The 16,343-nt window shown below is 39.9% G+C and overlaps 1 protein-coding gene across 1 annotated transcript; it reads left to right on the top strand.

Annotated features, from left to right (window-relative positions):
- The first annotated feature begins 355 nt into the window (after positions 1-355).
- etnk1 (ethanolamine kinase 1) lies at positions 356-16,009 on the top strand. The gene is made up of 8 exons (XM_037696024.1): positions 356-602; positions 1,617-1,876; positions 2,960-3,100; positions 3,745-3,887; positions 9,631-9,714; positions 9,818-9,978; positions 12,929-13,002; positions 14,059-16,009. The coding sequence occupies exons 1-8, from the start codon at positions 456-458 to the stop codon at positions 14,129-14,131; spliced, it is 1,083 nt and encodes a 360-aa protein (XP_037551952.1). The 5' UTR covers positions 356-455; the 3' UTR covers positions 14,132-16,009.
- Positions 16,010-16,343: the final 334 nt, after the last annotated feature.

Here is a 16,343-nt window from a genome sequence, read left to right as displayed (position 1 = left end):
TATATATATATATATATATATATATATATATATATATATATATATATTTATATTTATCTTTGGAGTGGCAAAAATGGACTGTAATACTAGTGACCCTTAGAATGCTTTAAAAATTCATAGTTACGGATGTGACGTAACAGTTCAACTGCAGTAAGTGTTTGTGTTTATTCACCCAGGATCACCGAATGATAAGGTGACGTGTTAAAAAAATGGATATTTACCAGATAACCCCTCCGGCGGTGTACGCTGTAATTAAAACAAGCGCAACCATTGAGTCATCTGACCGTGTGACCGCATCAGACCAGGTGGGCGGGACTTTTTGAGAGGCGTTGCCGCACACAGGGATCGCGAGCGTCATATATCCCCGCAGCTCCTCGCGCATTTACATACGTTGCGCACCCTTTGCTTCGCTTCAGTCGTTGCGCGAACTAGCTCGAAGAAGAAACGCTTTAGCCATGGCCAATTATATCCACGTACCGGACGAGGCTCCCGCTGTGCCCAAAATAGACGTGACCGTTGACGAGCGCGATTACAGGACCGGTGCGCTGCAGCTAATGAAGGAGCTGAGACCGACCTGGAAACCGTCAGAAATCAAAGTGAAGGTATGCCGTTTTAATATTTTTTTATTCCTCCTGCGGCTCGTATGGATCGCTTCTACGTTTCCGTGCACGTTGCGTAGACATTTAATTTCGTTTCCGTCGTTAAAAATATAAAGATAAAAAAAAGGCCAGAACCGATGCTAAAGCTAGCAAGGTGCCCCAAAGGAGTCGCGCGCAGATGTTAAACGTAGCTAGCTTTATGTAATTATGGCATTTAAAGCAACAAAACGGAACACTAGACGTGTTAAAATTGTGTTTTTTAAATATTTTACACATTTGAACTAAACGCATTTAATAGATAAAAGACCCATAGATGCATAGTTTATCAATTTGTCGCGTACCCTTTTTTTGTATCTGCGTCAGAATTATCAAAATGTTGCTTCTCATCACTTGTTTCTGTTTAGCCTTTCTCGTTTTTATTCAGACCCGTCTACGATATTGATTTGCATTTCACATTCACCTTTTTTTTTTTTTTTTTAAATTGGTGCAAAATGCGACCTTAATGAATTAAAAGTGAACGCCATTTTGTTTTAAGAAGTTAAATGAGGCATTAGGTTGGCTTTGGAAAGTTCTGGAAGCGATGATAAACATCATCGTGCCTTTTTATGTTTTGCATAATAATTCACTTAATCTAGACCTACGAATGCCCTGAGACCTTTGTTTTTTTTGACTTGACCATGAGTAAAGGTTGGGAGGCAGTTTTACATGCATGTTTGAAAGTAATAAACATGGAGGTGTGGTCCAGCTGTGTAAACACAGCCAGGAATGAAGGGGGATCACATGCCTTCCTGCTCTGGATTTTGCTCATGGGTTAGGCAAAGTGGGGCTTCAGCAAATGCCAATCATTTCTTCCTGGTGGTGGCTAAAATCCCTCACATTCCTGGCATTCTCCGTCGATCCCAGTTAGTGAGCGGTTAAAGCTGGTAAACTGGCACCCGACTCCCAAACAAAACGCACCCTGGACTGTTGAGATTCAAAAAGAAAAACAAGCTCCTCTTTGTGGCCTTTTCCTTGCAGTTCTTCACAGATGGAATAACCAACAAGCTGCTCGGCTGCTACGTGGGCCCGGTGATGCAAGACGTGGTCCTGGTTCGGATTTATGGCAACAAAACGGAGCTGCTGGTCGACCGGGAGAACGAGGTGAAAAGCTTCAGGGTGCTGCATGCGCACCGCTGTGCCCCTCACCTTTATTGCACCTTCAACAACGGACTCTGCTACGAATTCCTGCAAGGAACTGCCCTGGAGCCAGAGCACATTCGCAGCCAGCCCGTTTTTCGGTAAGAAGGAAATCGTGTCGTGGATCGATACCTTAAAGAAAAGTAGTTATGGGAGTACAGAGTTGGGTGTTAAATATTGTGTAGTAAATTTTACTGGCTGAACATTTCTGTACAGGTTTTAGTGCCATTTCTGTGTTTATTCTTCCCTGTAACGTCGCTTTATGAAATTATTTTTAAAAGCATAAATCGTTCTGTGAGCAAAGCCAAGCATTCAGTCACTTAGCGTAGTTTCTCATTGGCTACATCTTCTGGAGACTGTTGGACGAGAAAAAATGCGAGACAGTTTTGATGCAGCCTCTTTAAATTTTGAGCGTTTGTGACCAGGAAGAAACCTCCAGCAGAAGCAAAAGGATGCAAACAAAATGGCTGGTGTAGGTGTAGTTTCTATGGAAAGAAAAACAGAAGTTGGTGATCCAAATAAATACAAACATAAACAGTGGAGCAAGTAAACACAGCAGCAGAGTGAGGAAATGCAAGTTTGTCCTTCAGCAGTCTTAAGCCTATTGTGGGAAAAACTAAGGGATAACTCTGGAAACCCAAGTTGACCCTAACTATAGGCTCTATCAAAAAGAAAAGACGAGCCTAGTTTTAAAACTTGACAATGCGTCAAATTCACGGACAGAAACTGGAAATTTGTTCCACAAGAGAGGATCCTGATCACTGAAAGCTCTGCCTCCCATTCTACTTTTGGAAACTAGGAACCACAAGTAAACCTGCAGTCTGAGCGCGAAGTGCTCTGGAAAACGTGGAAGAATAAGACCTTTAACGTAAGATGGTATGTTAGAAGAAAGATTTAAAATTCAGAATTTGACAGGGAGCCAATGTAGGAAAGCCAAAACTATAGAATTAGACGAGCTAGATTCAGGCACAATTATCGTAGATATGATTCCAAATGCTTGAGTCTCGACTACAGAAGGACATGGATGACACTTGTTTGGAAACCGTGAACTGAATTTTATGTAGATTCATAGATTCTAAAATCAAAATCTGTATGTTTTGCTGTAAACGTAAACAAAAACATCTTTTGTTTTACTTCATATAGTCTGAATTCAAATCTTGTTTTTCTCTGCTTCTGCCTCGCAGGCTTATTGCAAGACAGCTGGCCAAGTACCATGCCATCCATGCCCATAACGGCTGGGTCCCCCGCTCTGACCTGTGGCTAAAGATGGGCAAGTACTTTGCGCTCGTTTCCAAGTGCTTCAAGGAGTCTGAGCAGAACGACAGGTGAGGAGAACACATACTCTAGTTAATATTTGGTAGATCCTGAGATCGGACTGGTTATCTCAAAAAATGTTATAGTTTTGGTTAGGCTTCACTTGGTGTCTTCTGTTTTTAATGTAAAAATGTTAGTTTATTATTAAGCTGTCATAGGTGGCTCTGACGCATGTAAACGTGTGTTATGTGTGTACTTCTACGCTGAAGTGAGCTGTTTCCATAATACCTGAATGGTTACTTTAAAGCTATGACGTTCTGAAGGGCGATCCTGTATTATAAAAATATGTACGATAATTATTTGGAGTTGCACGGAACACGAGCAGTTTTTGCACGTTCTTGTTTTGAGCCCTTTAGCTACTACAGTTTAATAGTTTTGACAGTTGCAGCCACCGTTCTGAGTAATTTCCTTGGAGAAGAGCCAAATGTAAACATGATGTTGGAGCATCAGGAGCTCCGGTTTATAAACAGTTCATCATAATGCCTACACAATTAAAACTTGTTTTTATTTTTGTTGTTAAACGTTCTTTTATTTTCTGTTCTCGTTCTAAATGTAGTGTTGTATTTCCTTTTGTGGACTTCTCCCCCAGTCACCATTTCAGTTCGAACACTCAAACCGCCAACTTCTTCTAAATGTTCTTCTCTGCTCCCTGCAGGTTGAGGCTGGAGGTTCCCAGCCTCGAGTCCCTCAGAAATGAACTGGTGTGGCTCAAGCAGAGCTTGTCTGTGCTGGGCTCCCCCGTCGTTCTTTGCCACAACGATCTTCTTTGCAAAAACATCATCTATAACCAGAGGGAAGGTGAGTATGAGCAGCAGGAGTGCAGTCACAGACACGGCTGTGTGACTTAGCTGTAGTGTGATTTTCTTTGGTGTGTAGACACGTGCAGGTAGGACTGCATTCACTGGACTCCCTCAGACGTAGACTCAACCTTCACTTCCCATCACTGTTTGCAGCTAGCTGCAAGGATTAGAACTGTGAAACGAGACAGTCCAGTTGCTTGTTTTTACCAAAACTATGGTTTTAATTCTTGTATAAATTAGGCCAATTTGCCCTTTTATGTTCAGACCATCTGACTGAATGTGTTTATAAGTTATTTCAGTGTGAGGACTCCTCTGAACTGTTCTAATTTTGTTCTAAAAATGGTGAACGCTAGGGATGCACCAGTACCGCAGTTTTTTCAGAAAAGTACTCATCTATACAGAGTATTAATAAATGCAATCACACTTACAAATAGGATCTCCGACTACAAATTTAAACTGTTCGAGGCGATTCGTACGTTAATGTGTATTTTGAACATTTTTACATTTAGACAAAACCTTCACGTTAAACAGTCGTCATCATAGTCAATTTCATTAGGCTCTATTCCAACTCTGTAACGCAGCTAAAAGTTGAAATACAAATTATATTAAGGAAACGATAATAATGTAATCAGGATTTTTGTCATTCGCCTCTTCAAAAGACAACCTGATTTTAGCCACATAAGAGACAACAGCCGCAGTTATGAAGCATTAGCCTAACATTAGCTTAGCACCTGCCTCAGGCGGTGTTGGCAACTTCTACTCATTAAGCAACTCTTCAGGCTTATCAATGACTCGTGGCAGACGACTCTGATAAACGCGTCATATCCACTCATATTTAATTTCCTTTCTTCAAAATAACTTGTATGGAAACTCTGGCTCGGATCCGAATATTCCCTCTTTTGCTCAGATGCTCACATTGAAATACGTCCACACGTATTATTTACACTCCTCGTATTCATTGGTGGTGAGAAAACTTTTTTTTTTTAAACAAAGGTATGGGTGCACAAACGGTATCAGACTGGTCTGGTATTTGTATGGATACATCCCTAGTAAAAGCTGTTATTTAGAACAAAATGCATGTAATTTAAGCGTTTTCCGTTGCTGTACATCAATGTTAACATTGTTATTGGCATGAATGTAAAGGTAACCAGACAGGCTTACTTGAGTGAGCAACTGTTATTTTTTCCATGACCTTTGTGCTCAATAATTGTGTTTAAAGGGCAAGAAAAACGTGAAAAAGCAGGTTCGCAGGAAACTACAGTTGGTTGTGTATTTGGGAGGTGGGTGAAGGTTTTTAAAGGGAGGGTGTTAGAGCTGTCAACCCTCTCGTCAGTTTTGCGACGAGGGGGGGGCGAGGCCATTCTCACAGCTCCTTTTGTCTAGCTTTTCTCCCCTAGGAATGACAGCGGAGGCTGTGGCTGCCCTGCGCCGCCCTGCCCTCCGGGGAGGGAACGGAGAGAGACAAACCTCACGCACTGGAGGCTCATAGTCCACCTCCCTCTGCTCAGGCTAATCGGGATGAGTTCATGACGGCAGTAGGAGCCGAGGGCATCCTCCATGTCCTCCTATTCAAACCAGAAATCAGTTGTCAGGCTAATTTTAACGTAGTTTATTATCTGACTACGGTTAAAATGGTTGCATGACTGTGAAAACTGACCTAGTCTAGAAATATATATATTTTATTTCTGCTTTTCCATTTTGAAGCATTAGTTTACACAAGTGATGAGTTTATAGTAGAAAACAATCCTTAAAGGTGTGGTTCTGTTTTTCTTGAGGATATGCTCCATGACGGGATCAAAACAAACACCGAACTAACCAGCCATGCTTGTTTTTAATCCTTTCTGCTAAAGTGCTCTGCATCATTTTCCAGGAAGTAAAAAAACAAGAAATTACAAGTAGGTTACATGAGTTTATTAGCGAAGGATTTGTGGTTTACCTTTCTGTAAACACGGTGCCTCATAAATCAGCAGCTAGTGGATTTCAACAGACTCGCGGATCTGTTTTCAAAACGGCTGAATCTACTTTTCTATAGTTTATAAAGTTACGAATAGATTTATTTACGGTATTAGTGACTTTTTTTTTTTTTTTTTTAAGCGCTTGCACTGTCCAAGCCGTTTCTGATCTTCTCATGAGAAAAATGGTCACAGATGATGTAGAATATCAACCTTATTGTTAAAAACTGAAACATGATTCTGCAACAACAGATCTTTGCCAAATCACACGGTTTCTAAGTAACTGAAGATCTCTGGTGAGTTTATGCACTCGCTTACAAAAAAAGCATTACCGACCGTGCAAACAGCAAGTGAACATATCCAATGTCTGGTAGTTTTTACCCACACCCTGTGTTGAGCAACTTTAAATTCCTCCATACAAGGATGTGAACATTTGCACCTGTAATGTAAAAAAAAAACCTACGTATGCATGCAAGTTTGCAGAATCATGCGTCAGGCTTCATTATTTAACGGGTTTCAGTATTTTCTTAGTCTAGCATACAAAGGGAGAAATCAGATCTACCTCTAAATAATTAAACCCCACCTTCAAATGCCAGTGAGTGGAAAATCTTCTACAATGAAACGTTAGATTTCAGCTTCAACCTGTAATCATTATTTATTAAATCAGGCTAACAGAGGTGGCTATAAGTGCTGCTGTAAACACTGGTAATATATTCAATTTATTTGTGCCAGATTAAAAACAAAAATAAGTAAAGCCCTGAAAAGCTGCTTCAGCCAATATCTCACTATGCTGTGACCGGTTTCATTCACAAGGACTCCGAAATGTTCGAAAAGTCTCTCCTTATGACGCCTGTGAAATGGCCCAACAGGTGTCCCACCCATCAGGCTGGGCGCTTTACGCTAGGCCTGTCACCATAACAAATTTTGCTGAGCGATTAATTGTCTCAGGAATTATTGCGATAAACAATATTGTTTGAAATTTGACAATAATTACTAATTATTGTCAAATTTAAAAATAAATGCTGGTTAATTTTGTGTGTGGTACCTCTTTTTTTGACCACTAGATGTCAGTATAAGGCTGTTTGAACCGAAGGATGGATAGTGAGGGAGCGAGCAGCGTGTCTCTTTAAGAAAAATGGGAGGGAGGTCCCTTGACGTGACACGGGCTGTCTCTCCTTCTTGATTTTTTGGTTTTCAAAATGGCGGACGCTCTGTGTGGTTTTGAGCATTTCACACAAAGCTTTTAATTAAAAAAAAATAATCTGTAAACAAGTTCTCAGCTTGTTTTTGCGGAGAAAAACAACTTTTTACACGAAGGCACCGGTTTCAACCGTGAATTTTTGGAGCTTTGTCTAAACGGAGGTTTTTTCCTGAGGTCGGCCTGTTAGCTTAGCTCGTAGCTTAGCTTCTCAGCTTAGCTGCTTTTAACGATCCCAAAAAACGCGATTTTGGACGGTTTAAACATTTATTTTAAAGAGAAGGGGAGGAGTCAGTGAAGAGCACCGGAGTTTAGCCTTTTGTCATCCAGTGTCTTCAGTAGAAAGAGAGACACAAAGAAATTATAAAGCCGATAAATGAAAACGAGGTCGATAATTTTAATTTGTCGTGCGATTAATTGATTTGTTTATTGCGACCGGCCTACTTTACTTCGTTCAGTGTTCGCCGCCCTGTGAAGTGGAGAAAAGTGATATTAGTCAACATTTAACTGGCCACTTGAGCACCACCAGGCCAGTGATGCCCTTAGGTTTCATAATTAATAACCTGCATTATTTCCAATTTGTTCAGTCGGCGTGCACGGTAAATGCACACGAGCCTCAGACGCTCACTGCAGGTGTTTAGAAGTGAATGCTGCAGGTACGATGTGGTCGTCAAAATAATGCGCGCGGCTCGCGGTACCATTTGGAAGCAGAAAATACAGAAAAAAAATGTGGATTTAAAAACAAAAGTGTGGCCGCACGGCTCGCTGGTCGTTCAGCAAGATTTGGTGAGACTGCAACGTAAGATTCACGTGCTTTAAATTTCTGATTACTCTGCAGTCACAGCCCAGTGAGATACTGGCTTTTCTGCCACAGCTGACCCACTTGTGTGACAAATGAGGACAGTGCCACTTCCTGTATTAAAAACAAAACAAGAAGTACAGTTTTTGCGTTTTAAACGTACTGCTCAGTCGCAGGCTGCTTTACGTCTTCTGCCCTCCTAGATTATGCAAACTCGATACGCTGACAGATCTGGTTTCCAGGTATATGGAAGCTGTTTAAAGGTTATGCAACATGCAGAAGCGTCACGCTGCTGGGTTCAGAGGAGACCAATGGGAAAGAGGCACGACAGAGGGAGTGGTGTGAGTGGGGAATATTGAAGGGGGGGAGGTTGAAGGAAGGGGACGTTGGCGGCAGGCCCTGATGTTTGAAACCGTGTGGGAGGAGGAATGAACCGAGGGCAAATGTGTCTGAGAGCGTGAGCATGTGTGAAAGATGTTTGCCCAAACCTTTTCATCTGCTGCACAGGGGGGCTATAGCCACTGCCTGGAGGTGTTCAGTTGTGTCCCGCTAGGACCTACACGCCGGCTGGTAACCCACCTCAAAGTGTCTTTCTCTGTAGTCCAGCAACACCTCATTTTTTTTTTTTTTTTTTAATCTTTTTTTTTTTTTTTTTTTTTTTAATTGTATGTCAGGTCAAAATATTGAGCAAAGCTAAATAAATTGGGAGTAGAGAGTATTTTGTTATTCAAAAGTATTTTCTTTGGGAAAGTGGGCTTATTATAAAGTAAGGGTTTGGATTTTGAGCCGATGACTAACTACTTCCTCCTGTGTTCATTGTCGATGCAGACGTCACATTTTCAGTGGTTTAAAATGTGCTCGGACAGCAACACATTTTGTAACTCCTGTGTCCTTGAAGTCACGCCACGAACTGATAAAAGCACTCTCCAAAACCAAACGACCAGTTAACGCAGGCCAGTCGCATGATTCCTGGGTCCCACTTGGTTTTTGTCAAGAATCCAACGTGTTTGGTTTAAATGAAGTGCAGACCCACATTAAAAAAAAAATTAAAATGACCCGAGCCTGTAAATAACTTTAGTGCTTATAATCAAGTGTTTTGCTGTCTTAGCAGCACATTTGTCTTTATAAACTTTCCATTGGTGTCTCTGGATTTGTTTGTTTTTTTTGCCCTTTCCTGGTTTGCTCTTCTGTTTCCCCTTTCCTTCCTTCCATGCCTTCAAAACAGACTTGACTTTTCCTTTTTCAAGCTGTGCATGTGTCCAAAACAAATACCCACTGGAAAGCCAACCGATTGTCTTTCCACTAGATTTCGGTACATACTCCATGTGTTGCATCATGTGTTTTTTACATTTGTAATAATATATCCCAGCTGCCGGCTGGGTGTGTCTGAATGTTTAACGCAAGAAAATAAGTCGGTCTTTATAATCCTTACCCGACTGTGAATATGTGCATGCCTTCTCTGTTCTGTACCTTTTCTATAAATTCAATTAACATTGAAGCCTAAAATTAAGTGAGACTTTCACTGAGTACACATCCTGTATACCCCTCAGCACTCTTTTACACAAAACCTATGAAACTCTCTTACTCCTTCTTTTATTCATCTCTCAAAATACAAACTCTTACTTCTTGCCCATGCAGTTAGCTAATTAGCCAGCTAGTTAAGTTAGATGTTGGAGAGAAGTAGCTTATAACATGAAGAGGCATGAGATTATGAGTTACCAAATGGAAACAACATAATCATTGTTTTTGTGCTTCTTATTTCACTTTCTAAACGATCCTTTTTTGTTTTCAGGAAGTGTAAAGTTCATTGACTACGAGTATGCTGGGTACAATTACCAAGCCTTTGACATTGGTAATCACTTCAACGAGTTCGCTGGTAAGAATCGAACTAAATCTGTAGGATTTTAGTAAAACTGTTTTCCTCATTGTGGCTTTGTTTTGTTTGTTTGTGCACAATATTCACGGTTTTAATCCTTTAGGCCTGAATGAAGTGGACTATAGTCACTACCCAGAGCGGGCCTTTCAGCTGGAGTGGTTCCGCTCCTACCTGCAGGCCTATAAGGAGTACAAAGACCAGAAAGATGCAGTCTCTGACAAAGAGGTGGAGATCCTTTACATTCAAGTCAACAAATTTGCCCTGGTAAGTTTTTATCCCAGTTTTTTAGGTACGCCCAAATTCAGATAAAATTTGTCTTTGCCTCATGGACCAACAAACGACAGGTTTTTGTTTTACTTTTGTGTAAAAACAATTATTACATATTTTTTTTTAAAGATCCGTTAAAAGGCAGGCTCCGCATACAGATCTCTGCTGTACGCCTTATAAAACGGCTGTTTCCTGGAAAAGTTTGTGCTTTCATCTGAACAGGTTTTACTGGGTGTAGGTCAGATGAACTATTTGTTTTGGCAGTTTTCTTCATTTAAACTAGCGTAGTTCTTTAAATTGTTATGCAATCACAGCATTTCTCAAAGTGTTTAGATGCACGTTATCCAAAAAATATCCATGTTGTTTAAAAAATGGCATCTTCATTTGGGACTAATCCAGCATCACACCGGCTCACTTTTATCTCCAAGCTTCACTGTCCGGGGTGTGTGGTCACGGTCAGTCCTGGCCACGTCACACCAAACTGTTCGCTCCGATTAATGCTAATATAGATCTGAACTGGAGCTCGCATGCAGATAAACTACCTAAAGGCTCCATACTGAGAAGTTCTGGTGTTCTCGCAATCAAGTTAACTGGAAGTACAGGATTACATTTTTTGTCTTGGCTTTAAAATTGACGACCCTTAGTGAAGCTTAAACCCTTAATTCCCTAGATTATCCCACTCATGAGACTGTCCACAGCAAGTTGTTCATGGTGGAACTCCAAAAATATTTAGAGTAGACCATGTCATCAGCATAGGTCTCCACATTAGATCTTATTTTTACGAAGACCACTTTCACCAAAGCAGTCGAGTGTTTCTGTTGACGTCTCCACTGATCATAAAATGGTTTGGATTGGCTGGTAGTCCTCAACATGCGAGCACTTCACAAATGACGGCTGCATTTTAATGGTCTTGCATGTTCTTTAATTGAATTGTTGTGGATTACCACCATGGACATCATCATCATCATCATCAGTCAAACTGACCTGTTCCCACCACAATCGTATAAACTTGATGGGCATATGTTCAGGGTTGTTGAGTTTGCTGATGGGTGTGTTGTGTACCGTTGGCGGCATTCTTTTTAGCCTTACTTCCCAGTTTAATTTGTAAAGTTTAATTAACTTGGGGAGGCAGGGCAGCCGGCTTGGGACCCGAAAGCCCCAGGTTCGATCCCCAGTCACTGCACATCACGTGGCGTCTCTGGGCAGCACGCCTCATCCCCAAAATGCCCCCCCGGGCGCTTTCAATAGCTGCCTACTGCACCACCTGGTGGTGGATGGGTTAAATGCAGAGACTAATTTTGCCATTGTATGGAAACATACAGTGCTGACATTGTGATGACATTATTATTATTATTATTATTATTAATAATAATTTATACCAGATAAATGTACCACCAGTGGTTCTTGTAGTGCAGTTCGAAACTAATGGCTCTAAATCATTTTGATCATTTAAGATCAAAGGGGGGACTACATGAAAAGTTTTTTCTTTTATAAATGTTTGGTCTTTATCTTCTGATGGTTAAAAAACAGTTTATTACTGAGCTTTAACTTTATAATGCCAAAAAATGTTGCGCAATGCCTGCTGCTTTAGCTCGGGACAAATTTAATTTAGTGGCATTAAAGGTTTTAAAATAAGATTATTCATTAGTATTTGAGATCATACATTACTGTTGTTTAACAACATTTGCACATAATCATTCTAGCCAGCGGAAAATAAACTAATAGCTTTTTATTGATCGTTCGTTGATCATTTTAAAACCTAAGGTTGTGCTTTGTCATTGTAATTTTCTTGCTGCCTATGACCATTAATCTGAGAACATTGTCCAACTGGTAATCTAATGATCCTGGTGGTTTCTCCTAATTGTTAGGTTTATGTAAACTCGTATTTCTGGGCCTTGAGGCCGTGCGTTGAGGGCTGCCAGAAAACGGTTAACAAAATAAACTAATACAATTAGTCACTAGTTACTGTAATTAGTCATTTAATACAAATTGAGTTAAAAAAAAAAGACTAACCAGAGTTCAAGTAATGTAAATATTCACATTTTGATGCTAAAGACATGCGCATATGTTTAAATGTCAATATTTAGGGAATATCCTATTAGGCTCATCCATTTTAAACTACAAAGTCTTAGTAGTAGCTAAAGTTAGCTGTCTTGTTAGCTGCTAAGGGCCGTGTCTTTAGCGATATGGTTAGCCACTGTTTTATTAATGTAGCACCTCCTCTCACTGTAAGACTAAAGTCTGTACATTAGTTCTTTTTCTCGGTGAATACAAGCAGCCCCAGCTGCACACATGCTTACTAATGAGAAGGCATCGCAGCTGAAGAGGATTATTATTTAATATATGTAAATAAATGTCTAAAAAAACAACTTTAATATATGTAAATAGTTTATTTTTTTAGACATTTATTTTGTAGAGTTACAGCTGTTGTTAATAAATGTGCCTGTGTGACAACTGGGACAAAGCTTCGACTCAGAAATACATTTTTATTACTTTATTGAAAGAAAGAATATATATATATATTGTATATCACCATTTTTCTTAAAATATCAAGATACTAATTTTGGTTGATCTCGCCCCGCCCTACTGTGGTTGGAGAGTTCCTGCTCTGATGACAAACTGGGTATTGTTGTCATACTGGTCGTCGTACTAGTCGTCATAACAATAATAATAGTACAGTTATAATATAATAAAAAAACGGGGGATGTTTGCAACACGGTCGGCCTTGACGACGCTCGTATTGATCCCAGAACCTCGCTCGGTGTTTGGTGTCAACAAGAAAAGAGGGCAACATGGAGGATGAGCAAGTGACGCAATTGTTTTTGTGTCAACTGTGTGTTGTTGCCATAGGGGTTGTAATGGCTGCATGTGAGCCTTCATTTCAAACGACATTTTGACTGTGTGCATTCTTGGTAACGCCCTGTTTACTCCTCCTTTCTGTCTGCAGGCATCTCATTACTTCTGGGGTCTCTGGGCTCTAATTCAGGCCAAGTTCTCCACCATCGACTTTGACTTCATGGGGTATGTTTAACTTTTTCACTTTACAAAACTACAATCACTTTGAGTTGACGGTTAATAACTCCACCCTGGCGTTTACCCCTAACAAACAAGTAGAAGAGATGATTACTATAAAATTAATATGAAAAGTAGCTCTGTAAGTTAACGTACACTCCTATACACACATCACATGCTGCACCGTAAACGGGACAGAAAGGGATTCCAGGTCATTTTAAATGATGCGTCCTTGCAGGTCCAGACTTCTCTAATCCAGCTCGTATATGGAGGTGGAGCCGCACCAGTTTTAGCCTCCTGGCTAGATGAGCTGTTTATGCTGTTTGGTCGTTTAAAAAAAAAAGAATTTTAGCAGGAGTGAGTGAAGTAGGTCATACTCCAGACGGAACGGTTTAAATATTAAAAGCGATGTCCTCTCCAGTTACTTTGCGTCAACATTTTCAGACCAGAATCTTTTCACGGTGGGACAGCTCCAAAACATCACCTGTCTCTAGTGCTGCTTGTATTTGAAGGTACTCACTGCAAAGTTGAAGGGACCGATCAAATTTTATTAATTATAAAATCTGCCTAATATATTTCTCACTTTGACTATAGAAAAAAAAAATGTGACCAGATTTGAATTGGCAGTGATTTTTGAACTGGAAGAATTGACATCATCGAGGCTGTCTTTTTATTTTTATTTTATTTTCCACATCTGCACCCGATAGTGACTCACCAGGTTGTTTTTAACTGTGCCTATTTATTTATTTATTTAATTAATCAAGGTGCACTTTCCTAAAAGTTTATTTTTAAAGGATTATAAAATGAAAAGTCAGCTTTATTGACAGAGTATGTGCATCCCTCTTCATGTTTATCCACCAAACTGGTGAAAAAAGACCAGTTGATAAAAAATGAAGAAGTTACCAGAGAAATTCAAAGTGTTTTTTAAATTATTTTAATTAAAATGCACATCACTAGACAGGATGCCAACTTCTTTGCGACTTGATATTCAAATTGTTTATAGCATGCATGTAGTTTGTATGTTCTGTTCATGTATCCTTTGCCTCTTTGTGTTTCTACCCAAAGATATGCAGTCCTGCGCTTCAACCAGTACTTCAAGATGAAACCTGAAGTAGCTGCGCTGAACTTACCCGAATAAAAGCCAACACTCCCGGATTCTTCCCTTCTCAAGATGACTGCAGGAGGCCCACAGAGGTCTGCGATGAGAATAACTAGACTTAAACTTGCAGTTTACTCCATTGTCCATTTCTACAAAAACTGAATGAACCTCAATGCTATGATCAACTGTAGCAGTCGTTACCTGGGAGCTTAGCACTGACGGTTAACGCGTTCTAACATGGTTACATTTCTTTCTGGTCTACTTTGCTGTACTGTTCTTAACTCTGAAATCACAGATCAACTTACTGTATGTCCAAATAATCCTTTTAGTACCTCGTAGCGTAAACTGTAACACAGACTGGGCACCCCCTCCAGTACTGGAAGTCAAAGACCTCGTTTAGAACCACGTGGAAGCAACAGAAGCTTCCTGTGCAGACGAACTGAGGTGGGAAAGAAGTGATTGCAGCACGAGGCTGTCTTTGAGTCTTGTGCATTACGAGCTCCGTGAAAGCCCAAAACACGCCGTCTGCCTGCTCGGCGGCTCCGTTTTCGTCCTCGTTTCGCCCAGCGTACTGAGCACGTACGTGCACTCTTGGGCACTTGACTTGAGGACTTTGTGTGTTTTTGGTTTTATGAAGGTACAAAGTCTTCAGAGAGCGTCTTGTTTACGTCTCCGTTCATTAGTTTCACTGGACAGCCGCTTGACCTGAGGGCAATTTTCACTTTAATGTAGATATATTTGTTGGGACACTTGGATTTTCATCGTTTGATGTTTAATAGAATGTACCTCACTGACATTTGAGCATTCCCTGTTCATAACATTTGTGCATTAAGCTGCATTTAAGGTCAGTAGTATTAGTTTCATTTCTCTGTGAACTGTGTAGTTACAAGGTTTAAGGTTAGGGGTCCTCTTTAATTTTGGTTACAGTTACTCAGTCCATATTTCTGTCACTCCTAAACCACTAATTTGTCACGTGCGACATGGCCGTGTTGATGTTTGAGCCGCTGCTGGCGTTGATGTTGAGCGTTGTCTGTTAAAATGTTGCTCTGTAACCGGTTAAGGAGAGGACCCTCTGAAAACTACAGCAAAAACAAAGCCTACACCAAAGTGCTTCCGTCTTGTTTTCACATCATGCACTCTGTATGAATCTGTAGCATTATGGGAACCAGATGGATTTCTTATACCGCTTTAGATGAGACGTTTAAGGCTGTTTTTTTTTAGAGGTCGCTTATGTTTATTGGTCTGCTCAAGACTAACTTTGAATGTAGTGGAGCGCAGATGTTTAACTCCTGAATGAAATGGCACAAAGCTTTAGAGACGGACACTCCTGTTGTTCCTGCAGACTACCAGCTAAGAAACGGGTGTTTAAGGCTCGGTGTGGGTCTCTGAAAGCACTTTCTTTTTGCACTTCGGAAACTTTGAAGCCTGATCACCTGTCTTTAATCTGTTGTTCTTTGTTTATATTGGTGGATTATATTTAAACTGAAGTTAGAGTTGACCCTTTTCTATATATTTAAAGTGTTAGCCCATTCGGATGTAAACATTAAACACAACGGTGTGCAAAATGTAAAGATTTTAGATTACACATATAAGTAGTATAAACAACGTGTTTTTTTTTTTGTTTTTTTTTCTCAAAGGGTTATGGTTATTAAATTGTCTGCCCATGTTTACACTAAACAAATCTACTTTCATTAGTTTTGACTCCTTCATTTGATCTAAAGTTGTGATAAAATTATCTTCAATGCTAATCTGGCGCAAATTAATCCATTTTATAATCTACAGGAGTCCTGATAATAAAAACAATAATTAGATTTAATTTGTTTTATTATTGAATCTCCACGGCCACTGTAACATGTTTATATGTACAGCAAACCAATGTAAAGAACTGTTTCCTCTGATGTGAATTAATGTATATAATGGGAGTGTTTTTTTTTTTTGTTTTTTTTTAAGATTCATTAAAGTGAATAATTGCCTGGTTTGAGGTAAAAAAAAATGTAAATATGCTTTCATCAATAAAATCTTTTTACCTAGGAGTGTGTACTTTTTGTGTATCGTTGCTCGGATAGTTTTCTTATTTGTAACTTTGTTCAAAGTAAACTTTGTATTTCCAGAGAAAGCGGTAAAATAAAACACCTGCTTAAAAATGTGACTACCAAGTAGCTAGATTTGATGTTTTAACTAGATGAGGTTAGGTGACACATGAAAGGCGAAGTACTAATATTTAAATTTTAGATGAAGTTTGTAGGATAGC

The sequence above is a fragment of the Nematolebias whitei genome, chromosome 22 (assembly GCF_014905685.2).
Source record: "Nematolebias whitei isolate Nwh7 chromosome 22, NemWhi1, whole genome shotgun sequence".
Taxonomy (NCBI): domain Eukaryota; kingdom Metazoa; phylum Chordata; class Actinopteri; order Cyprinodontiformes; family Rivulidae; genus Nematolebias; species Nematolebias whitei.
This window is presented reverse-complemented; position numbering and strand designations above follow the sequence as displayed.